Genomic DNA, 25,557 nt, shown 5'->3' on the forward strand with positions numbered 1-25,557 from the left:
CAGCCTCCGAGAGGTAGACTGATGATTCACGACCACAAAAGACACGAGATCGGATCCTCTGGTCCGCAAATTGCGGACCAGGGGATGGTCCACTTTTTTGGACCCTTGATTTAGATGGATCCCACCTATTTACAGGTGGAGTCCATCCAAATCAAGGATCCTCATGCAATAGATCATTCCTCGGTCCGCAATTTATGGACCAGAAGATCCCAACTAAAAAGATACCCGCGACCTCGAAGGACATGACCCATGTTTCAGATAGAGAGTCTAAGAGGAAACAAATAGGGGACTTCTCTTGAGTTTTTTTTATCGCAATCCTAGCTGAGAAAGCAACAACAAGCAAAAACAATACCAGAACTCTATTACAATCTAGAGAATTGTGATATATATATAATTTCATTAAGTGGTATGATTAAAAAAAATTGGACTAGGTCAAGTGTAAATTAAATTCAAAAGAGTTTTTATTAATTAAAAATGGATAAAATATTTAACTTTTCGTATTTATCTTCCACGTCATATGTTAGAGGAAGAACTATTTAATAATTATTTGGAAAGCAACTTTCTTTCATTTATTACTATAAATATATTATTAAAAATAATTTTATTTTTTTAAATAATAATAATAATAAAAGAATCTACTATTTTATAAATGTGTTTTAGAAAAAAAAATCATAATCGACTGTATAATAGAGCTCCATTTATGAAAAGAAATAGTAATTTGATTCTCTATTTGTACATGTACATCTTCAGGATGACGGGAGGGTGGAGTTGAGGGTAACGTTGAGGGTAAAGACATACTAGGACGAGCCGGTAAGCAAATCCGAATTGTACAAATGGTCTGACAGGAGGTAGGGTGGCTGATATCCACCGAGAGCCAACTGGGAATTAAGGTAAACATCGAACACTCGCGTGGTGTTCAGAGGAAGGAGCTCCACCTCGGTGAAGTGCAAGGCAAAGTAGAACTCGAGCATCGTCGTGCATCGGTAAAGTATAATGAAAGGAAAGTGTTAGCGTCGGTTGTCGCCGCTACCGTTTGGAAGGCGAGACTGATCGCCATTGATGTGGTCCACACCTGCACCGGCCTCCAGAGGGTCGTCTCATCTGGATACCTTTATTATAGGATTTTCATAAAATAAATAAAATTAATTTAAGCAAAATAAAAAAATTAAAGAAAATTATCGTCAGTCAGTCAAGAGACACACAAACAAAAGCAAAAACAAAAAGAAAAGATAAAATGTTGCTGAAAATTCCATTATATGTGCTATTATATTTTTTTATTGTCTATTTTCTATTTCAGTAGAATAAAAAATAATAATAAAAAAAAAAAGAAAAAAAGGGGGCCAATTGGACTGGCCGGTCCATAAATCAAACAGAGGCGCGATTTCATACAGAATAAAAAATGAAAATAAATAAAAAGAAGAAGAAAACGCTTTGAGTTTTTTTTTTTCAAAAATAAAAGCCGAAAATTTTAAATCGCATTCAAAATCCTCCCGTTTCCTCCCTCGCTGGCTCGTTGCCGTCCTCCGTCCGCGTTCCTCGTCTTTCTTGTTTCCTCTCTCTTTTCCTCTCGATTTAAAACCCTACCCGGCCACCGACATCATTCCGATTCCATTTCCTCCTCCGTCGGAAATGTTGGTTCGCTCCGCCGCCGAGGCGATCTCGGTGATCGTGACCATTTTGGCGGTCCTCTCTCCCTCCCCGGCCTGCGCCGTCGGCTCCGCGTCTACCAAAGAGGAGTCTCCGCCAATGCTACAGTTCGCTCCATGGGGGTGGATAGCTTTGGCGATCCTCGGGTCCGTCAGTGTATTTGCCTGTCTCTGCTTCATTCTCTGTTGCATTTTCAGGCGCGAGAACGGCGGACCTCACACCGAGCATCCCTCTGGGACGGGCGGCTTATCATCGTCGCAGTCTCAAATCTTCCGGCGCCAGGGGACGCCGGTGATGGAGCGCCGGAGCAGCCCGTACGACCAGGCCGGCCCGTCCGACCGGGCCGGCCCATCCTCCTTCAACGACCGGCCCGTGGAGTTCAGCTTTGAGGAGCTCGCAGCTGCCACCAACAATTTCTCCTGGGAGAACATAATTGGGGGTGGCAGCTTCGGCACCGTATACAAGGGGAAGCTCATCGACCGGCGTAAGGTTGCAATTAAGCGGAAGGAGTGGATGCCGCGCACGAACTCACAGAACAAGGAGCGAGTCTTCCAGTCGGTGGTCGACTCTCTCTCTCTCCTCCGCCACAAGAACGTGATAGGGTTGGTGGGCTACTGCAAGGAGGAGGAGGAGCTCCTCCTGGTCTACGAGTATATGAAGAATGGAACTCTCTACGACTATCTCCACCCTAAGAACGGCGAAGAATCCGGCGCGTTGAACTCATGGAAGAGCAGGATCACTGTCCTGCTCGACGCCGCACAGGGAATAAAGTTCGTCCACAGCTTTACCGAGCCGCAGATCATCCACCGCGACATCACGTCCTTGAACATTTTGCTGGACGCGAACTGGGTCGCTCGGCTGTCGGGCTTCAGTTTCGCTGGGCCCGAGTCGGAGGAGGAATTGTGGGCGCCGAGCAACGTCGGTTACATGGACCCTGAAAACTACTGTTTCAATTTACAGAGCGACGTCTACAGCTTCGGCATTGTGATGCTCGAGGTCCTCACCGGCCGCAAGGCCATGGAATATGATGACTGGAAACCCATCAACATTGTCGAACACGCCATGCCTTTACTTGAGGCCGGCAAGTTGCTTGATGCCCGAGTCGGACAACCCTTGCAGCATGAGGCCAAGGCTGTGGAGCAGGTGCTGAATATCGCCGTCAGCTGCGTGGGCAAGGCGCACCTGCGGCCGAGCATGACCGACATTGTCTTCAACCTCGAAAGCGCCCTTGTCTCTCTTCAGTAGAGTCACACACCATTTCCCGTTCCAACATGTCAGACTGAGCATTAGATTTCCTTTTACTGTAAATGCATTCTTCAAATTCAGCTCAGAATTTTAATAATTGATACCAAGTACTATATCTGTCCTAGGCATCATTTCTATTACTTGATGCCTTTTCCAACATTCATTTCTTCCACTTCTTTTCCTTTTTGATGAAGGTGGTCTACTGTTGGTCTCTTTTTTGTGCTTAATGTGAAGTATTTCTTTCATTGGTGGCTACAATGTTGTGTTCTCGTATTAGACACATTCTTATCATTAAGTCATATATTCTTCCTTGCAAAGATTCAATATAATTCACTTCTAGATGGCTATCAATATTTATGATTCATTTTTGTTTATAGTAGTAATCTTCAGTTCTGTGAAACATCTCTTTCTGCATCTCTTAAATTTGATTGATATGTATTTTCTTAAACATTCCAATGTTTTTTTTTGGGTCTACATTGGTTTCACAATAATTTTTTTTTTTTAGATATTTGAAGGAAAAGCATATAGACTATAATACCCTTGAATTGATGTTGTTAATTGTTCCCAAGCTAATATTAACAAGAATGTGGATAAGATTGCTGTTAGGCGGAGGGAAAGGGGGTATTTTGCTAATACACCCGAATACAAGCATCTAGCGTACAGGATGGGCTCAAAATATATATTTAGGGAAGGTCATGTCAAAGGTATAGCAAGTTTCTTTGGAAATTTTTAGCAATTGGTTCTAGCTTTGAGTTAGTTGTCTTTGCCAAGTAATATGAATAATTTCATAATTTTTCCTGCAGAAACATGTCTTCTAGTGGATTGACTGGAAACATATCAGATTCTTTTGATTTGCTTGATGCCTCTGAGTACTTGTAAGGATTTTGCCTGTTGTCCTGTTGTTTAAAGCTAGTTGGTTTTGGTGTTAATTTACAGAGACCGTCATATTTTCTTGGTAAATTATGGTGTCTTTTAGTAAGTTACTTTTGGTGTTAATTTCCCCATGTTCTCTTGACAAGGAAAATACATTATGACAGAATCAGTTAGATCTGCTATGGACTTCTTTTATCTGTTATGTTATATTTTAGGGACTTGTCTGACAATATTTTAACCGGGGAAGTACCTGATTTTCTCAAGAATCTAACATCTCTCAAAGTTTTGTAAGTGGAAGAATTTAATCATTTTATTTTGTTATTGTTGGTATAAAACATAAGCTCCGACAAAATATCGTCTTGTAGGAATTTGACTGGTAACAATTTTACTGGATCAATTCCCAGTTCTCTTCTCAAAAGATCAGAAGAGGGTTCACTTATCCTAAGGTCTGTTTTAGTCTGTAATCTCCAGGTTTAGATCTATTCCTCATTATTGAAAGGGATTGGCCATTTTCAAGTATCATAGGGATATATAAGCAAGTTGTTTTCCATCATATACTAAGTTCATTATGCTATGATTTTCTATATCATGTATTACCATTTTTTACACCATATACCATACTTTTAAAATTTTCAAGTACTATGGTAACCATCTACCAAACAACTTCATGTGATGAACATGCGTGTAACTTGAAGGAAAAGAAAACACATTCCATAGAATTTTCCCCCATAGAGATCTCTATATATTATTATTATAGGAAGAATCATAATTGCCCCCCTTATGTATCATATATAACATAAATTAGCTAGGTTGGTTCTGCCACTTTTATGTTTGCATTTGGTGATGCATCACTTTCCTACACTTTTATTATCATTCAAGTAGTTAAAAGATCATTTATGCTAACATGTTGCCTATTTCCTAGACAACAGATTAGTTCCTCCAATCTCAATATAAAAGCGTGCTTACAATTTATGAGTCAGTTATGATGAAATCAATCTCCCATACCATTGCAGAATCTGTGCATTGATTTTATTGATACAGAATTTTGACTACAAATCTTGGTTATCCACAAGGATAGAAGTACAAAATAAATATGCATAACAAGAGCATCAACTTGAACATTAACAGTAGGAAGTTGCATATCATACCAGTTCTCTAACCTACCCTACCAGTTCTTTGGCTTATGACTCGTAATTGATGGTAATATTAACTGGTCAGATTGTGAATTCAAGCTTAAAGATTGATGTAGAAGTATTCTGCTTTGATAGAATAGAAGCAATTTATTCTTTTAGAAAAGCGGATGGATTTTGAATATCCAAATTGAACCATGAGATTTTTCTTGTGGCTTTGTAAATGCTAGTTAATCTGTTCTTGCCGGTGGTTGCGATTTATTAATATTGTGATTTGATATGATACAGCTATATTGTTTCGCTGCAAGTTGTAGTAATATATAGGAAGAGGTATACATCATAGTTAATTGAAGTCTTGTGTTTGCTTGAAGCTGGTACTTATGCCAAGCTGAAAAGTTAGAATTTCAATTCTTTGATGGCAATAATATCATTTGTTCTATGCTGAATATTTTCTTGATTTCTATATGCTTTGAATATAGATAAAAGAAACTCTACATTTTCATTAATTAGGTTGTTTATAGATCGGAATCTTTACGCTTTGCATAAAGATAAATGAAATTTTACATTTTCATTAATTAGGTAATATCTAAGCATCAAACTGTGTTGTTTTCTTGAGTAAAGACTTAAATTACATATTAGTTTTTAAAAATTTCTAATGCTAGGTTCACCAACCACACAATTCCAGGCAACACTGAGAGTAAAAAGAAGATGAACACAGTTATTATTGTGGTTAGTTGTTGTGCTGTCCTTGGGTTGCTATTGATTCTTATGCTGGCTGGATGGTTTTTTTGGTTGAGAAAAGGGGGAAAAGGTAATACTATTGAGGAGAATCTGTCTCTCTGATTTTTTTGTAATGTTTTGTCCAAATTTTTGTAAATTCATCTTGTTCCTTATTTTGTCAAAAGTTTTGGTTGCATCGAATGTGACACGGCATATTGAAGCAACCATAGCTCAGAAAACTGAATATGGACCACATCTGCAAATTGACGGTGGGAAATTCACTTTCAATCATCTGCAAGTAATTACTAACAACTTTGCTCAAGTCATTAGGAAAGGAGCTTTTGCATCATTCTATCTAGGCCATTTGGATGGACTCAAGTTGCAGTCAAAGTGCATTCACGATTTACTTCACAGCAGACCCGAGAATTTGAATTTGAGGTAAATTATTCGGATTATTATGAGTCTTAATTTTCCAAAATTGGTTTCCTCTGAAACTACGAACAGTCCATCAAATTCCTCTAGGTTGTTTCAATACATTTCAATTGACAATTACATGTCGATTGTAGGCAAGGTAGTTACTTAGGATTCATCATAGGAATTTTGTTTCTCTTCTGGGTTATTGCAGAAATGAAACTTTTTTAGATCTTGTTTATGAGTACATGCCCCATGGAAGCCTCAAGATCATCTCCAAGGTCATCTCCATGAAGATTGCATGCATAAATTAAATTACAAAAAATGTTTCTAAGGATTTTATGTTTTTATTATGTGTAGACATGGATGATTTTTATCTAGGTAAAACAGTTATTGATAAAAAATATGGAGAGTTATACTATGGAAGTGGTAACTTCGTCTCATTACATTACAACATACATTTTCTATCGTCATTATTTTTATTATGTTCATGTCAATATGTGAACCTATGACCTCAGGAGACAATTAAAGACAAAATCTTTATCTTGACCAACCTTTCCAACTAGGTTTTTCTCAACAAAAGCTGCTAAAAATTCACAAATGTTGTAGCAATAAGATGAAGTGTAATAGCATTTAGTGACTAGGCACTTGGATCTTCTCTCTGAAATGTGGATTTTGGTGATGATATGATACATGGAGGGACAATTTATCTAGAACCTTGAGTTGGAGAGAACGTCTAATGGTGGTAAAAGGCGAATACGCTCGCCCCCAGCGCCCCCACCAACCCGTCCCAGGGCCAACACGGAGAATAGAGAAGACATCTAATGACTGCATTGGAAGTTGCTCAAGGTCTTCAATGATATTATTCTTCTCTGCCTTTATATATATCTTCTGGCAACTTTTATGATGTCCTTGCTTCTTTCTTGCTTCAAAAATAATACACGACTTGACTATCTCCACCGAGGATGCCTGCCACCTATAATACATAGAGATTTGAATATGTACTATATTTTTTTAGTTGGAAAACATGAGGCCGAACTAACAGACTATGGGATGTCTAAATCTTTCATCCGTCTCAAAATGATTGGAACCCTAGGATACACTGACCCTGAGTATATGTATTTTTTTTATATCTATTTTGTGCTTGTTTATCCTATTTAACCGTGATTTGGTTCATGATCAATTAAAAATAGAGATGTTCTTGCACTTTTCTTTGATTGAAAATCACAAAATTTTCCAATGGATGGAGAGAAGTTCTTATAAGTTTGATTTTTTTTTTTTTTCAGATTTTAAATTAAAGTTGAATTATGCAAGGGAAAAATATTTAGATATTCTTTTGCAACCACTTGTCTTTTCTTTCTATAATATCTGTTTATTCTCAATGGCCCCAAGTAGGAACAAAACTATTCAGCAGACTTAACAAACATTCTTGATGGAAATGCATAGTCATTTGTATCTTAGCCTCTTAGGGCAGTCATCCAGTATATCCAAACTTTCATTCATCATTATGAATTTGGCATATTCATCATTATGAATTTGACATATCCATGTCCATGATAAATTCGAATTGTTTTGTTTGATTGCAAATTGTGTAGATATTTCTAACAAATGGCAACACATGCACTAGGGTAGGCTATCAAATTTGTAGATAAACTCTGAATTATTACAATTCTGATCTAGAAGTACTAGATATTTTTGTCAACTAGCAAGAATGGTGATTGAAATTTGTCCTTTTTGTTACGTTTTCAACCATTCCCTTTTTTCTTGAATTTCACTTCATTATTGTAATATAATTAAGAGTCAAAATTCATTCAAATTGTAGCAAAATACTACTTGGTTTCAGAACAAACTGTTACAGAGATCTAAACTTATTCTCTTGAACTAATGCAAATTGATTTTTTTTACATTATTGTAACTACATTGGAGGCAAAACAGTTTGAGCATTTTCATACCTTAATTTGTTTGGTTTTGGTGATTCTTTGACACTACAAGATCTTTATGATCATCTTCGAATATTCGAGACTTACTGTTAGTCATTGTATGAGGTTCCATATAACTCACCAGCTTACGGAGAAGAGTGACATATATAGCTTCGGAGCGGTGTCCTTTTGGAGCTAATCACTGGCCAACGAGCCATACAGTCCATCAGAAGTAAGGTTCACATTGTTCAATATATGGCATCCTATATTTCCACAGGGAACATCAATGCTGTAGTTGACAATAGATTTCGTGGAGCATTCAGTAACAACAGATCTTGCAATGCAGTGCACAGCAGATACCTCTGCCGATAGGCCAATGATAGTCGACGTTGTGAACGTGCTCAAGGAGTGCATAGGACTTGAGGCTGCGAGTGAGGAAAGCACAGACTGGAATATCAAAGGTGAAAGTTCTGTCCAGTTTAGCGCACTTGAGGTAGAAGGGTCGAACCATCACCTAGGTCCAAGATGAATTGAAAATCTCAACTTTCCTTGTATGAGATGCGAGATTCTTCAACAAAGTGTTATCTTGAAATGGTGTGTATTTCTCATTGTGTGGTCTACTATAAGTATTTGGATAAATGGAAGGACTAAATGAATGCTTCTTGGTGTATCGTATTATCATGTGGTTCTTGAAAACAAACAAACAAACAAACAATAATTCAATCCAGTAAGATGATAAAACCCTTTCTGTAGTTTCTCTTCATTCCAAGCAATGGACGAACATTAATTCTTGGGGCATCATATTATACACATGGATGTATAAAAACGCAAGAGAAATCTCATTGCGAAATAAGTAAAGTGAATATCCTTAGCTGGTATGTTTATTAGATATGAATGGCTTATAAGCCTTTAAGTCTAGTAGTAACATTTCTAGCTTGTAAAAGCCTTTTTCTCTCACTGAGTAAAAGTTCCAGTAGTAACAGAAGTATTCTTGCAGCCCTATTACTAATTCTTATTCTTGCATTCACAACTATTTAATAAATAGGGAAAAGGATAAAGTCATCAAGTCTGATGAAAATTTGCCAACTGAGGACCATGCAGAACAGGAATATGCACCTTTAACAGAGGAGAGCAAGGATACGGAAGGCACAACCAATGAGACTGAAGAAAAGGAAAAGGATAAGGTTAGCTCAAAAAATAAAGTTCATGCGTTTTTGATTATATTGTGATATGTTAAAACAAAATATGGTTTCTATAAAGACCATACTTTACACGTTTATTGTGTCTGCCATTTTTGGTGGTTGGGTTTTCCAAACATGCTGTGAAGTTTGGCTAATGTTCGAAGGTCTAAAAACAGGTTTCCATGGTGAACAACTTGCATGATCCACCTGTTATCTTTGTTGCTTGTGTACACAGTGACGTAGTGTGCGGTCAATATTTTTTTTTCCCTTCTCATGCTACAAACATTGCAAACGATACTCATATCTCTCTCGTTGTTAGTATTTGAAGTCTATGCCAGCACTAGTTTACTTAGGAGAGTCCTATCCTTTTGTTTCTTGAATGTTTGTTTATTTTTCTGTTCTGGTATCTCTCTTTGAAAAATTCTCTCAGCGTTTTGTACATAGTCAATGGTATAGCGTGTTATCAGTGACATTGTACGGATATTTTAGTGGCCATTGTGTATTCATGTGTTGCTATTCTTTGTGTACGGCGTGCTTTGTGTGGTGCTCTGTTTTCAGTTTGTCTTGATTACAATTAAAACACTTTAAGTGTGAGAATGATGAAGATATTGTTCATGTGATGATTTCCCTCACTGTCTTAAACATCCTTTTTCCTTTTTGCAAGTTCTTTTTGGATTCATTTTGTTAGTGTTGAGTTGTCTAAGAAATTCAATCATGTCCATTCCACATCTGGCTTTTCTGAAGTGTAGCTCTTAAGGTGACCGTTACATTCTTTCCTGAAATTTTCACAATGTGTTTCAAAGTGATGGTTCCATTCCTCAAGGTGTGAGTAGCTTTCTTTCCTCTTCAATGTGGGTTGAAAAATGCTATTGCGCACCTCCATTCACGCGAGATGATGTACTTTTCCAGTGTCCTGTCACTTTGCATATATGAATGTCATGAAGTTTAGTTTCTGTTTCTTTTATACGGCTGATTCAATGGGTCTTGCATGGTAAATCAAATCAATGTATATGCAAGTACTCTTCATGCAGCCTAGAGCTATATTTTATGTGGCAGAATCAAGGTATTGGAGTGATTTTCTTTTGTGCTTCAATACAGGAAGTTACCATACATAATGATAATATGTTAAATTTTTTTGAATATTTCATTTAGATTTTTATATATGGGGCCAATCCAAGGGGTCTTGCATCTTTTGTAATAAATGTGACAATTGTGTATGCAAATACTCTATTTCACCCAGCCTAGAACAATTGGATGTGGCAGACTCAAGGTATTGGCATGCTTTTTTTTCCTGTCTTGCTTTTAATTGAGGAATCTACCACACATAGGACATTATATCATTTTGTTCTTCGGTCAGCTTTTGTTAATATTGCTAGGTTATGTACTTTTTGTGTCCATCATTGTTAATCTTGTTGGTGCTCATTTTATTGAAGTCCAGTTTACGACATTAAATTTGTATTCATTATGGTATAATGTTAATTAAGTGCATCTATTAATTTGCAAAAGACCTTTAGTCCTTTTGCTCTAACACTCAAGTTCATCAAACCTTGTAGAGCATTACGGAGAGTTTTGTCATAACTGATACTTTGAGTGTTGTTTGCTTATTCCTTGTAGAGCAATATGGAGATCAATGCAGAAAACAATCCATGAGCATTTTCTTCACTTCTTCGAATGATCCTAGGTTTTATTTAATGCAAGCAATTGGCTGAACCTCATTAATACTAAAAGATAATATTAGCTGAATAATTGGTGATTTTTATTGATCTTCTATTATTACAAGTTAAAGTGTTTTTTTTTAATGTGGAATTCTGTGAACTAGATAATTTAGAGATGTGACTATTCAACTTAGATTTTCTTGTATTTTTTGATGCCTTATTTACCTTCTTCTTGTGATATGTCTTTTACTTATTTGATTCTACCAGTCTAATTATAGAAATTAATAATTAAACAACCTGAATTGTTCAAATTCTATTGTGTAGGAGATGACTTTGGAAGAATATGAGAAAATAAAAGAGGAGAAAAGAAAACGCTTACTTGCTCTGAAAGCTGAGGAGAGGAGTGGAAGGTTGAAATCGACCAGGATGTACAGGCAATGCAGTTGCTGGCAACAAAAAAAGAAATGGACCCTATGTTTTTTGTTAAGTTGGTATGCCTGCCTGCTGCCAAGACCTTTATCCCCAAATTTTCCTACTTCATCACTTTTCCACATAATCATTCTTTACAATTTCTCAAACAATTCATCTTTCAGGGTTCTGACAAGGATATAGGGAAAGGAAAAGATAACGCTGATCGCAATGAAAAGAGCAGAAAGGTATTACTTTTCTCATTTGATGTTATTGTTCTTAAAACTTCTCTCCTTTTCTCACTAATGGTCCTTGTTAGCCCTTGAGCATGAATGAGTTCTTCAAGACTGGCGATGGCAAACGGTACTACAGTTCAGGTGGCCGAGGACAAGGAAGAGGACGGTGCACCTTTCGGTTGTGGTTTTGGAGTTAGGGACACAAACTATATCACCAAAGCCCCTATAGAATATAGAAAGCGCAAGCTGTATATATTTAAAATATTCTATTTTTGGTAATATAAAATATATTATAATATTATTTCTTGTAAGATAAGAAATCCTCTTGTATATGTACCCATCTTATGGGATGAATCGAGTAATAGAATAAAAAATATTACCGTCTACATGGTATCAGGGCAAGGTTCAATTCTTTGAACTTAGTTTGAAATTTTCTTTTTTTTTTCTTTTTTTTTTATCCTCGAATCCTTGAATCTCAAATCTGAATTCCCCAATGGACGGATCTGTAATTGATGATACTCAATCATCCTCACAAATCATTCATCACTACACCCAACTAGACAACTTTGCGTTTCCATCATATGGGCTTCTCTCATGCGAATGTGTATTGGAGCACGAGGAAAGATAGATTATTTAACTGGCGAAAAATCTGAACCACCCCATATGAATTCTCCAGGATATGAAGTTTGGACCTCAGATAATGAAAAGGTAAAAAGCTGGCTTATTGATTCCATGAAGACCTCTCTTATGAACCGATATATTCATCTTCCTACTGCAAAAGATATTTGGGAAACTATGGAGAAAACTTTTTATGATGATTTTGAAGAAACTCAAATCTTTGAATTGAACAAGAAGTGCTTTGAAGCAAAGCAGAATGGTTGACCTATTCCCATCTACTTCAACGAATTGGTGACCATGTTCTAGGAGATCGATCAAAGGGTGATCTCTCAGAATAATGACGTTGCAGCTGTAGTCCATGATACTTCAATGATGTCTCGATTGCGTGTTCATATGTTTTTGCATGGACTAGATTCGGAATATGATCAGGTGCGTGGAGAGATCCTATGCAAGGAACCTAAATTCTCCTTGGAGCAGAGTTATGCTTACATCCGCAAGGTGCAATCCGAGAAACAAGCTATGAGACGTTCGATATCTACTGAATCCTCAGTTCTGGCTGTTAAGAGAAGAGAAGTTGCTCTGCCAGTTATTTCTGGTCCTCCTTCTCGTCGTCCTATAGATAAATCAAATCCATATGCAAATAAGAAGTGTAATGTTTGTGGAGAATTAAGCCATAGCAAGGAGAGATGCTATGAAGTGATTGGTTATCCTGATTGATGGGACTTCACCAAGAAGCCACAAAAGAATATAAGCAAGGCAGCCATTACTATTGTTGGGAATGAACATCTTGATAGTGCTTTCTGCTAATGTAGCACAATCATGTATGAATGATACAATTATTTCAAATATTACATGGATAATTGATTCAGGTGCATATGATCATATGACAAATGACCCGAACCTTGTGAAAAATTTTAGAGTTTCCCATCAAAATTCTGTCTCTACTGCTGATGGTACTCTAACTTTGATTAGTGGAGAAGGTTCTTTTGAGTTATCTGATACCCTAACTCTCGAATCCGTCTTAGTTGTTCCATCACTATCTTATAACCTATTGTCTGTCTGTTAAATTATTCTAAAACTTGCATGTATTGTGACATTCTATCCATCTTTCTGTGTGTTTCGGGACATTCTGACTCGACAGATTCTTGATTATGGTGTTAGAAGGGGGAAATTGTACTACTTGATTTAATAGAGACTAGAGAGAACTGCAAGCATCTTTTGGGACAAGCTAATCAGGTCATAAGGGGCGATAATGTAAAGGAAGTGGTGTAGTTATGACATCGCCGTTTAGAACATCTGTCCTTTAGCTATCTTAAGAAGTTACAACCCTATTTGCTTTCAGTTGTTAATGATTTAGAATTTCATTGTGACATTTGTGAATTGGCCAAAATCCACCGTATTTCATATTCACCAAGTATTAATAGATGTCCTATTCCATTTATGAAAATTCACTCCGATGTTTGGAGACCTACAAAAGTTCCTTCATTTTCTAGAGCTCAGTATTATGTAACATTTATTGATGATTGCACTCGAATGACTTGGATGTCATTACTTAAATATAAGAGTGATGTATTTGTAATGTTTGCTGAGTTTTACAAGACGGTGGCGACACAGTACCAACAATCCATCAGAGTTTTTCAATCTGACAATGGTCGAGAGTTTGTGAATAGCCTTATGACTGAGTTTTACCAATCGAAAGAAATTCATCATCAAACCTCCAATTCTGATACTCCTCAACAGAATGGTTTAGCAAAACGGAAGAACAAGCAGTTGTTAGAAGTTGTTCGTGCTTCCCTGTTTGGTATAAATGTACCTCGATCGTATTGGGGTGAAGCAGTGAAATCAACGGTATATGTTATTAACCGTACCCCCTTACGAGTAATTGAATTCAAGAATTCTCATCAGAAGCTTCATACACTTTTGTCCATCTCTTTTATGCCTAATTTGGAGCCTTGAGTGTTTGGGTACGCCGCTTATGTCCACATACCAAAATCACAACGAAGCAAGCTTGATTCTTGTGCGAAGAAATGTATTTTTGTGGGTTATGCAGAGTTCCAAAAAGGGTACAGATGTTACGATTCACTCACTGACAAAATGCACATCTCTCTTAATGTCTCATTCCATGAATTTGAGCCATATTACTCAGGGGGAGTTTCCCAATCTTCTCTTTAAGGGGAGGGTGGTAGTGAAGGGAATCCTTGTCGTATTGCTAATATTGATATCTTTGAAGAATTGGAATACTTGGAGGGACAATTTGAAGTTCCTGCAATAGCTGAGATTGTTCCCGTAGCAGCAAAGAATGACTTATCTGGAGAGATAAACACGTCCAATGAGCAGACAATCGACCATTTGGTTCTTGACAATCAATTCTCTCATGAGACAGAAACAAATGATCAGGATGTATTTGAAACTCATGGCATTCCCTCTTCTACATCAATAACTGAAGATCTTGCTCAGAATGATCCACCTTAGGTACCTTTAACCTTTAATAAGTCTTCTAGGTTAGAAAGTGTTGAACCTAGGAAATCACAAAGGGTTACTAAGAGAGTTCCTAAAAAGCAATATGAACCCGACACCAAAGCCCAAGCTAAATACCCTATAGCTAACTTTATATCTCACCATAGACTTTCTGAGTCACATGCACTTGTTATTAATCAATTATCTATTGTATGTATTCCTAGTAATGTGCAGGACGCATTGAAGGATCCAAAATGGACAATAACAATGAATGAAGAATTAGAGGTTCTTTAAAGGAATGTTACATGGGAGGTAGTAGACAAGCCTGTTGGAAAGAAGACTGTAGGATGTGTTGGGATATGCCCGATGCGGGTGCGTGCTAAAACACATTTCGTAAAAATACACAGTGGAAAATAAAAACAATAATAATTCATAATTATTACATCACACACACCACACACATACAATAATACAACATGCCAGACATGATCACATAATAAAAATTTTATGAAAAGTAAATTTACGCTAGGTATACCTGACGGATGATGCATAGAAGATGGAAATCGGACGACTTGGAGTGGGAAGGAGATTAACCAAGCGACACACGAGCCTCGCCTCTACTTGTATCCACGCTGAGTTATCTTCGAGACGACTTCAATAAGTCCAAGTTGTGTCTCCGCTTCAATCAAAGAGAGGGATCACGATCCGATTTGTACCCGAGGTCGAAACAAAACAACAACACGATATGAGATGAACAACAACATTGGATGCTGCTGTTCGAAGGCAAAAACCCTGGTGCCATCAAGGGACAGCGGGTTCGGCGCTAGTACTGTTCTGACAACAACCATTGCTGACTAGAACTGGACTTCCGGCGATAGCTCAAACACGACAGTAACCATTGCTGTCGGTTGCGACCTATTTGGGAAGCTCCTTACTGCCAGCATTAGCCTCTAGCTGCCATCCACAACCTCCCCTTTTGGGTAGCAGCTTTGCTGGAGGAAACAAGTCCGACGATGACCAAAAACAGCAACAACTGTTGAAGGTCGGTTGGAACTTGCAAGACTGTAGCTTGCTGGTCGGAGTAGAATTTCCACCAGCACAACAGTTGTGAGGCGGCGGAATAGATGGTCCGAACAGTCCCTGGAGGAAGTAGCACCTTCATATGGCCTGAGCAGTAGCCATGGAGGTTGGTGTTGTCGGTAGCAACATCTATGGCCGGCGAAGCTTGTTATTCGGCAATGGAGACTGGTCGGCAAGCTACCTCGCTCGGACCTGCACCTTCAGCCGGTGAACAAGCGCTGGTGTCCTTTGGATGGCAGCAGCGACAAAAAAATAGGGAGCCCTGTTTTTTTTCGGCGGCGGCAGAAAACGAGAGGAGAAGAAGGAAAAAAAAACCTATCACACTATTTTTTTTTTTTTCTTTTTCTTGTTTATATTTTCACCTCTTTGATATATATATACATCGTATTAGGTTTGGATCAAATCCAAAATCATATCCTTTAATCCGTAATCCATACCAATAGCCTTAAGTTTGGTTCAAGATTAAACCATATTGGTTCAATAACCAAACATCTTTTAATTAAACCAAACCAATTTGGTTTATAATTAAACCAAAGAGAGTCCAACTCGTCTTCAAAAGGTGTGACTCATCCGTGTTTCCGTTGCACCATTCTAATTTCATATTTGACCTTTGTTTGGTCTAACTAGACTTAATATCTTTCGATCTGAGAATCCAATTCTCAAACTCATTTTATGTCTCTTAGATAAGCTCATAGTACGTGTGACCTTATAGGTTCCCGATTATGTTGGTCGTCCACAATTAACCATTAATTATGGATCGATCATAAGTGACACCTAGTAGTACATCATGATCCCTAATTAACCAAAAAAATTATAAGTTGATCTCGGAATCACATTCAAACTCTTCAGCAGCTACAGTAAGTCGTGCCATGTTCCTTTCACTAGGTCTATGTGTCAGTTCCCACTAGGCTGACTACATCACACCTAACCCAAGTAATACTTGTTCCGCAGATTCAAATTACTCCGACATGTATCTAAGAGTCTCGTACTCTTAACATGTGATGCTTTGGTTAAAGACTTTGAGTAATAATCATAACGAGTGACCATAGGGTATACGTCTCCTTGCAAGGAGTGATGAATCCTCTATGGGCTATCTAAACACTTTTGGTCACTTCGACTTATACCCAATCATCCCGGGTTCACATCTCAATGAGATGCTTACTTAAGATGTCAAAGTATAAGCCTCCATAACCAAGGTGACTTGTATACCTCAAGTCGAAGGAAATTTGTACTTGAGCTACAGTAAAAGTTTCATTGACATATCTATATATGTAGAGAACCATATGAAGTCTTATAGCAGATCACTCCAATAAACTAGTTACCAAAACTAACATCCACGTTTAACTATCAACATCCCAATGTCTCCAGCCTGTAAGAAAATAGCTACTTGGCCAAACCAAGGAATATAATCCGTGCTAGTCTATCAGAATTGATGATGTTTGAACTCATCAATTCATCGACTAGGGAATATTCCAATACATTCATAATTGCGCATGTAGAGATACTCACAAGTTGTGATCCAATCACAAGTTCTCTCATGCTATGACTTGTATCACGGATATTCAGTACGTGAGTTTAAGATCCAATCATACACATAGAGAATGTGCACCTAAATAGTGAATCTATATTTATCAAATAAATAGTAAAAATCATAAGGCGATTGCCTTAGGACATCCCTCAAAATCCAACACTCCCACTTGGCCTAATGCCAATCGCTATGGTGTCCAACACCGTAGGTCTCTACACGACTCTCAAACTAGTTTTAAGGTAGAGGTTTCATAAAAGGATCCATTAGGTTCCTTTCAGTGGGACTTTCTCTTAATTTGTATTTCATTCCTACTCATGATCTCTCGATCATATGATAGCGACGAAGCACATGTTTAGATCATTTTTTGCTTGGAACCTTTCCAATTTATTGCGCTTACATTTTAAGGTGAATACATGTCCATGCTTGGACTTGGAGTCATCCTTGTCAATCTAGAAACTAGTATTAGTATACCTATGCATAATCATATCACCTCTTCCATATACCAAGACCAAATCCTTAGTTTACAAGGATTGCCTTGACAACCACCCAATGATCCATGCATGAATCTGATTGATATCAGCTTGTGATGTTCAAAGCATACGATATACTGAACCTTGTATATAACATAGCACACATGATTAATCCTATAGCTTACGCCAATGGATCTAACTCATGTGAATCCTCTCGTCTAATGTGCTTAGGCACATAGACTTCAAAAGTGAATCTCGACCTTTCTTGGATTTCGACATGCTAAACTGCTTTAGCACTTGGTCTATATATGTAGACTACGAAAGACTAAGCAACATGTTCGATCAATCTCTATAGATCTAAATCTAAAGGATATAGGTTGCTTCTCTCATGTCTTTCATGGAAAATGTCTTGGATAACCAAACTTTAACTAAGTGTATAATGGGCACATCATTTCATATAAGTAATATATCAACAACATATAATACTAGGAACATGAATACACTCACACTAACCTTTATATACACACAAGGTTCGTATGGATTTTTGTGAGATATCAAATTCTCATCCATGTCAGTTTTTCATCTTAAAAACTCATGTGCATCCAATAGGTACTATACCTTCGGGTGGATACACCAAGTACCAAACTTGGTTATACACGGAATCCATTTTTTCGATTTCATGGTTCTTAACCACGAGTCCCTTTCTAAACTTTTCAGAACTTCTTCATAACTAGTAGGCTCCTTATCCACAATGAGTGACAGGTCTCTCAATTCACTTATGAGAACTCCAAATTTCTCGGAAATTAGACATGCCCTACTAGATCTATGAAGTGACGGTGTATTAACAGGTTCAACTATTACCTCATCCCAATGAGTAATCAGCTGTAGGTCTTATTTAGACATCTCTTTTGTGTCTATTGGAGTCACTTGAACTACTCTTAGTTCAATCTCACTCCCACTTGTTTTCTTGCAAGATAACGCATTCCTCTAGAAATACAATATGTCTTGAAACAAACATCTTTTGTTTCAACAGATCATAGAATTGGTAACCCGTAGTTTCCTTAGGGTAATCCAATTAATAGACACTTATCAGACTTAACATCTAGCTAATCTGATACAATCCTCTTCCCATAAGAAGGACAACCTCATATCTTCAAATAAGATAACTGAGGGTTTAACTAGTCCATATCTCAAATGGATTAGTTGAACTGCCTTAGTTGTGAGTTTGTTTAGCAAGTAAACAACTGTCACAAATACATAACCCCAAAAGACTTGGGGAAGACTTGCATGATTTACTATCAACCTAACCATGTCCAATAAGGTTTGGTTGCACCTTCAAATATACCGTCACATGTGGTATGTAAGGCGAAGTTCGTTGAGACAATATTCAATTATCTTTTAGATAATCTTGAAACTTTTAGCTTTAGTATTCACCACCTTGATCGAATCAAAATATTTTAATATTTTCCCAAGTTGTTTCTCTACCTCATATCTGAACTTTTCAAAGTTTCATACTTGTATTTCAATAAAAACACATACTCAAACCGTGAGTGATCATTGATAAAGGTAATGAAGTAGTTATAACTTCCTTGTGCATGAGTTGACATTTGTCCACATACATCGGTATGTATATGACTCAATATGTTATACTCTTGTTCACCCTTTTCAAATAAAAGGTAACTATGCCATCTTGTCTTCTAAGAATGAAACACATGTATCAAATGAATCTAATTCAAATGATTCCAAAAATTACATACTAGTGTAATTCGGATACATGTTTCTTACTTATATGACCAAGGTGACTTTTGCCACGTATAGGAAGCTAATTGATTATTGGATGTGAAGGCGCTGGAATTCCGTTCTGTTTAAATTTCCCTGTACAAAAATTGTACAAGAACAGAACTTTTCCTAGCAACCCACATGTTCGATCAAACATGTGTTTGATCAATCAAGCAAGTTTTTAATGGATCAAAGCACACCTTGATCGAAGTACAAGATTGCTGGCCTCTTGTGTTGGTATTCAAGATCGATATAAAGAAAATAAAACTAATTACGCAGCGGAATTAAAGAACTAGCTATACCTTTTCTTTATAGCTAAAGACCTCTTGATCTTCTACCGTATTCCTCTTCTCTTCTTGGACGTCGTGTGGACGACGATCTACCAAGACAACATCACCCTCCTTCTCTTCTTTGTTTCCAAACCGTCAGCCACAAAAAGGAGGCTCTAGGATGGGCACCTTCTAATCTTCTTCATTTTCTTCCTCTTCTTCAACTTCTTCCTCTTCTTCAAGCCGCCACCCATAAGGAGGAAAGGGGAGCCGACAACAAGCAATGAGGAGGGGGGCCGCCGACCCTAAGCAAGGAGGAGGAGGAGGAGGGGGGCGCAGGCCACAAGCAAGGGAGAAGGGAATTGTGAAAAATTAAAAAAATTAGGTTTTAGGGGACACCTTCTACTCCTTTTTATAACCTTTGCCATCGGTTACAAAGAAAGAAAAATAATAGAATTTTGTTTAGAAAAAATCTAAACCAAACCAAAACCAAGTTAAGTTAAATCAAACCAAGTTAAACCAAACCAAGTTATGGGTGGGTGGATGCGAGACTTTATATAGAGGCTACAACAGGGACCTAGAGGAGGAATTGGTTTAGGCCTCCTGATGGGCTTGGGCTTCCTGTGTTCGGCCCGAACACCCAACCCAAGTCCATCAATAATAACTCATACTATTAAAGGGTTATTATTGAACTACCGCACCAATACCATATTATAATATGAGCTCCTTCTTATCATGAGTGCGTTAATCTCCCTGTGTTTAAGATATCGTATGTCCGTTAATTAAATGAGTTACTGACAACTCAATTAATTAACATCTAATTCCAAGAGTAGTACCACTCAACTTTATTATCATGCCAGACTAAGTACACCTGCAGGGTTTACATGATAATCCTTATGAGCTCCTCAAGGGGACATCATCAACCTAAATAATTTGGACACAGATTCCTTATATAATCAACAACACACCATATAAATAGTACTATTTTCCAACTCATCGGACCTATTGATTTAATGAATAAATCCCACCCATTGATAAGTTAAATAAATAAATACTAAGTATACGTGCTTGTTATTATATAGAGATTAAGAAGACGCACATCCATAATAATAGAGGTTATGTTATTTTATATAGTCAGTATAAATCGAACAACCTCAAATGGTCCTGCTCAATACACACATAGTGGACTAGTGTAATTTTATAGTCAAGACAGATTAATACTAAATTACACTACAACTGTTCCAATGGTTTGTCTCAATCCATCTTGATTGTGAGCCACTATTTATAATTTATAAAGAACCGATAATATGATCTTCTGTGTGGCACCACACACCACGTTATTGATAATATAAATTAAATGGACAACTGCATAGAAATATAAAATGTAAACATTTGACCAAAGTGATTCTCATTTCAAAATATTTCAAAACAGATGTTCATACAAAAGCTAGGCTTATAGTATACATCCCAATAATCTCCCACTTATACTAAAAGACTTGTTAGGATGTATACTAAAAGCCTAGTTTTTGGTATAAACATTTATCTAGAAATAAGAATCACAATGGTGAAATGTTTACATTTACGATAAATGTAGTTGCTCAATTAATTTATATTGTAAATAACATGGTGTGTGGTGTCACACACATAAGATCATGTTATCGGTTTCTTATAAATTATAAACAGTAGCTCACGACCAAGATGGAAAGGAACAAACCATTGGAAGGTCGTAGTGTAATTAGGTGTTAGTTTATCTTAACTATATAATTACACTAGTACACTTAGAGTGTATTGAGTAGGACCATTTGAGGTCGTTCCTTTTATACTGACTTTATGAAGGAACAAAGACCTCAGTTATTATGGAAGTGTGTGCTCTTAATCCTAATATAATAACAAGCACATATATTTGATATTTATTCCTTTAATTTCTCAATGGGTGAGATTTAATCGATAAATCAATAAGCCCGATAAGTTGGGAAATGATATCACTTATAGTGTGTGTTGTTGATTATAGAAGGAAACTGTGTCCTAGTGATCTAGGTTGAGAATGTCCCAAGAGGTTAAACCCTGCAGGTGGACTTAGTCCGACATGACGATGAAGTTGAGTGGTACTACTCTTGGAGCTAGATATTAATTAAGTGAGTTGTCAGTAACTTACTTAATTAGTGGACATTTGTTATCTTAAACACAGGGAGACTAACACACTCATAATAAGAAGGAGCCCAAAATGTAATTTGGGATTGGTGCGGTAGTTCAATAATAGTTCTATAGTGGAATGAATTATTATTGATAAAATTAAGTTGTGTGTTCGGGGCGAACACGGGATGCTTAATTTTATCGGGAGACCAAAACCAATTCCTCCTCTCGGTCCCTATCGTAGTCTCTTAATTATAGAGTACTATACCCACCTATACCACTACAAGAAAAACCCTCATAGACATCGGTGGAACAACAACAGTTTTAAGCAAAAACTGATGTCTTTGAGTATTTTACATCGGTTTTTCTAAAAACCGGTGTCTATGAGTGCAGATTTTCGCTCATAGACATCGGTTTTTTAGCCGATGTCTATGAACACAATTTTTTTCGTTAATAAACACTAGTTTTAACAGCGATTTTTAAAATCCGGTGTTAATGAACCAAAATAAAATATTTTAATTTTTCCACTAGCCAAAATTTGCAACACTACACAAAGTTCCCTCCAAACCTAAACCTATATCGCGCCCCTTCCTCCGACCATCTCTCTCAGCCTAAACCTAAACCTAAACCTAAACCTAAACTGACCATCTCTCTCAACCTCATCTCCCTCTTCCCCTTCCTAGATCAACACCCCTTCCTTCTCCATCCAACCACACCGCATCTCCTCCAACTCCGGTGAGAAGAGGAGACATTCTTCTCATTCTATAGCCCGATATATAGTGTGTGTTGTTGATTATAGAAGGAAACTGTGTCCTAGTGATCTAGGTTGAGAATGTCCCCAAGAGGAGCTCATAAGGATTGTCATGTTAAACCCTGCAGGTGGACTTAGTCCGACATGACGATGAAGTTGAGTGGTACTACTCTTGGAGCTAGATATTAATTAAGTGAGTTGTCAGTAACTTACTTAATTAGTGGACATTTGTTATCTTAAACACAGGGAGACTAACACACTCATAATAAGAAGGAGCCCAAAATGTAATTTGAGATTGATGCGGTAGTTCAATAATAGTTCTCTAGTGGAATGAATTATTATTGATAAAATTAAGTTGTGTGTTCGGGGCAAACACGGGATGCTTAATTTTATCGGGAGACCAAAACCAATTCCTCCTCTCGGTCCCTATCGTAGCCTCTTAATTATAGAGTACTATACTCACCTATACCCACCTTCTTACCCATCCCATAGGGGCCAACCAAGCTAGCTTGGAGACCAAGCTAGGGCCGGCCAAAGTTTGGTTCATGGGTGCTTCAAGGTGGCCGGCCCTAGCTTGGGTTCAAGCTTGGTGTGGCCAGCTCAAATTAAAATAAAAGGATTTTTATTTTTTAAAATTTTTCTTATATGGATAACATGATTTAAAAGAGAGTTTAAAAATTTAAATCTTTCCTTTTATAAGATTCTACAAAAGATTAAGAGAAGAGCTAAATCTCTTTCCTTATTTGTAGATTAAAAGGTTGATTTTAATTTTGGTAAAAACTTTCCTTTTAACCATGTTCATGATTTAAAAGAAAGTTTAAAAAATTAATAAATCTCTTTTATTAGTTTCTACAAAAGATTAAGAAAAAATTTGATATCTTTCCTTATTTGTAGATTGAAAGGAGATTTTAATTTTTAGAGATAACTTTCCAGAAATTATCCACATGTTTAAAGAAAGATTTAATTTATAAAATTTCCTTTTAACCAATCATGAAGGGATAAAAATTATTGGAGAAATTTTTTATAAAATTTCCGGAAGCAAATAAGGAAGTTTTAATTTGTGTTTAAAATTTTTATTTGCTTGGAGATTTGGTGTGGCCGACCATTATAGTAATGAAAAAAAAATATTTTTAATTAAATAAAATTTTCCTTTTCATGGCAAAAGAATTAAGGAAGTTTTTATTAAAATTTCCTTATTTGCCAAGACCAAGGATTATAAAAGAGGAGGTAAAGGAGCCTTCATGGGTGAACAATCTCTATTCTTTTCCTCCCACTCTTCCTTGGTTTTGGTGGCCGGCCCTATTTCTCTCCTCTCCTCTTGTTGGCCGAAACCTATCTTCTTGGTGGAGCTCTTGTTTGTGGCCGGATCAAGGAAGGAGAAGAAGAAGAGAAAGCAAGCCTCGTCTCTAGCATCCCTTGGAGCATTGGTGGTGGCCGAAATTCTTCATCCTTGAAGAAATTTATTGTGGCCGAAATCTAGAAGAAAGAAGGAAGGTGGAAAGGTGGTTCTCATCTCGGAAGATTGTTGCCCACACAACGTCCAAGGTTAGAAGAGGAATACGGTAGAAGATCAAGAGGTCTTTGTCTTCAAAAGAAAGGTATAACTAGTAATGTTTTTCCGCATCATGCTAATTTTATTTCTTTGTAAAAATATCAAATACAAAAGGCATGCGATTCTAGTATTTCGAATTTGTTTTCGATGTTGTGTTTTTTTTTGTTTTTCTTTTCCTTGTGATTTGATTGTTCTTTTCGGTTGACCTAAAGTTATTTAAGGAAATTAAATATTAGTTTTCCTTAAAAGGCTTTGTCTAGTCGGTGGTGGTTGCTCCCATATCCAAGAAGGTCATGTGCCTCGCCACGTCAGTACTGGAAGCCAATTTTGGAAACTAATATTTAATGAAATTAATAACTTAGGTGATTTGGATCGAACGTGTTAAGTTCCGCAGGAGATCCGAATCTAAACCTAAAAGAACAAATAGATTAAACTTTGGATCAAACGTGTTAAGTTCCGCAGGCGATCCAAGTTTAATTTTAAAAAAACACATGGTAGCTAGGAAAAGGTTCAGACCTTTGTACAAAATTTTTGTACAGTGGAACCATTAGGTTTTCCGAGTAGCAACCAACAATTGTATCAGAGCTAGGGTTTTGCCTCTGTGTATTTGGTATTAGTTTAATTATGCACATGTCATACATAATTTAGGCAGGATAATAGTAGAATGTGCTAACTTTGTGGATGCAGGATCCAACTATTATGGCTTATAGATATTGTGTGTGTGATTGGACCCTTGGACATGTCAAGAGCATTTTATTGTGTGTGCATGATTGTATTATAAAATACAACAGGAGCTGTATTTATTTTTATTAGGATTTTATTTTTTGATCTAGTTACATGTACATTCTTTTTATGGAATATAGGATCGATGGATGTAAATTTTATTTTATGTTCAATCTAGTTTACATGTACATTCCTTCGAGGAATATAGGATCAGAAAATGTAAAATTCTATTTATGTCGCGGATCGAATCTTGCAAGGCGTGGAACCTTTTGAGGACCAGAGGCGCAGCAGAACAAGGAGCAAGATGGATGCGACAACTAGACCCGGTGGCGGTGGCTAAAGATGGTAGCAGCTAGGGTTGGCGACACATGGAGGACAGCAATAGATAAAAGCCATAATAGTTGAAAATTAGTTTTTCTATTTATTGCTTTTTATGCTGTGTTGTGTGTGCTTGTTAGTATGCATGCTAAGTAGGCTAGCATAGTCAAAATCTCTCACTTTAAATAACTAAGTGGGAGAGGGATTTATTTTTAAATAAATTCCACGGTCTCCATTACTGGTTTATAAGTGATGCAACAAGTTTGCGCGTTGGCTCTGAGTGCCTTCCTCCATATCGGATGAGCTTGTTTGCAGATCACTAGCTTAAACTTCTATTTTGGATGACTATAGGAAGTTAATTAAGAGCATGTGATATTCCCCATCGGAAGGGGCACAATCTTATTAATGGACTTAGTGTCAAGTAATGGTATACACTTAGGCACGTCTAATAGTA

The 25,557-nt window shown here is 37.1% G+C and overlaps 2 protein-coding genes across 3 annotated transcripts; both read left to right on the forward strand.

Moving 5' to 3' along the window:
• The first annotated feature begins 1,797 nt into the window (after positions 1-1,797).
• On the forward strand, positions 1,798-3,049 carry LOC122040783 (putative serine/threonine-protein kinase-like protein CCR3). The gene has a single exon (XM_042600215.1). It carries the CDS (start codon positions 1,942-1,944, stop codon positions 2,890-2,892), a length of 951 nt encoding a protein of 316 aa, XP_042456149.1. The 5' UTR covers positions 1,798-1,941; the 3' UTR covers positions 2,893-3,049.
• A 302-nt stretch (positions 3,050-3,351) lies between these two features.
• Positions 3,352-11,803, forward strand: LOC122040784 (probable LRR receptor-like serine/threonine-protein kinase At1g05700). 2 transcript variants are annotated; one of them, XM_042600216.1, is made up of 8 exons: positions 3,352-4,052; positions 4,131-4,211; positions 5,558-5,706; positions 5,801-6,053; positions 8,991-9,129; positions 11,106-11,272; positions 11,375-11,437; positions 11,509-11,803. In XM_042600216.1, exons 1-7 carry the CDS (start codon positions 3,967-3,969, stop codon positions 11,391-11,393), a joined length of 894 nt encoding a protein of 297 aa, XP_042456150.1. In that variant the 5' UTR covers positions 3,352-3,966; the 3' UTR covers positions 11,394-11,437; positions 11,509-11,803. The 2 variants fall into 2 exon arrangements, with proteins under 2 accessions (XP_042456150.1, XP_042456151.1); XM_042600217.1 differs by having other exon boundaries at positions 3,352-4,211; positions 5,581-5,706; positions 11,509-11,802.
• Positions 11,804-25,557: the final 13,754 nt, after the last annotated feature.

Source organism: Zingiber officinale, chromosome 2A, assembly GCF_018446385.1.
Source record: "Zingiber officinale cultivar Zhangliang chromosome 2A, Zo_v1.1, whole genome shotgun sequence".
NCBI classification, from domain to species: Eukaryota; Viridiplantae; Streptophyta; class Magnoliopsida; order Zingiberales; family Zingiberaceae; genus Zingiber; species Zingiber officinale.

Bases quoted from the DNA above. Each gene is read 5' to 3' on its own strand.
- LOC122040783 (XM_042600215.1), top strand. From the start codon at position 1,942: ATGGAGCGCCGGAGCAGCCCGTACGACCAGGCCGGCCCGTCCGACCGG.
- LOC122040784 (XM_042600216.1), top strand. From the start codon at position 3,967: ATGTTATATTTTAGGGACTTGTCTGACAATATTTTAACCGGGGAAGTA. The intron at 5,707-5,800 runs GTAATACTATTG...TTTTGTCAAAAG, and splicing joins GTTGAGAAAAGGGGGAAAAG to TTTTGGTTGCATCGAATGTG. The intron at 6,054-8,990 runs GTAAATTATTCG...TTTAATAAATAG, and splicing joins CCCGAGAATTTGAATTTGAG to GGAAAAGGATAAAGTCATCA.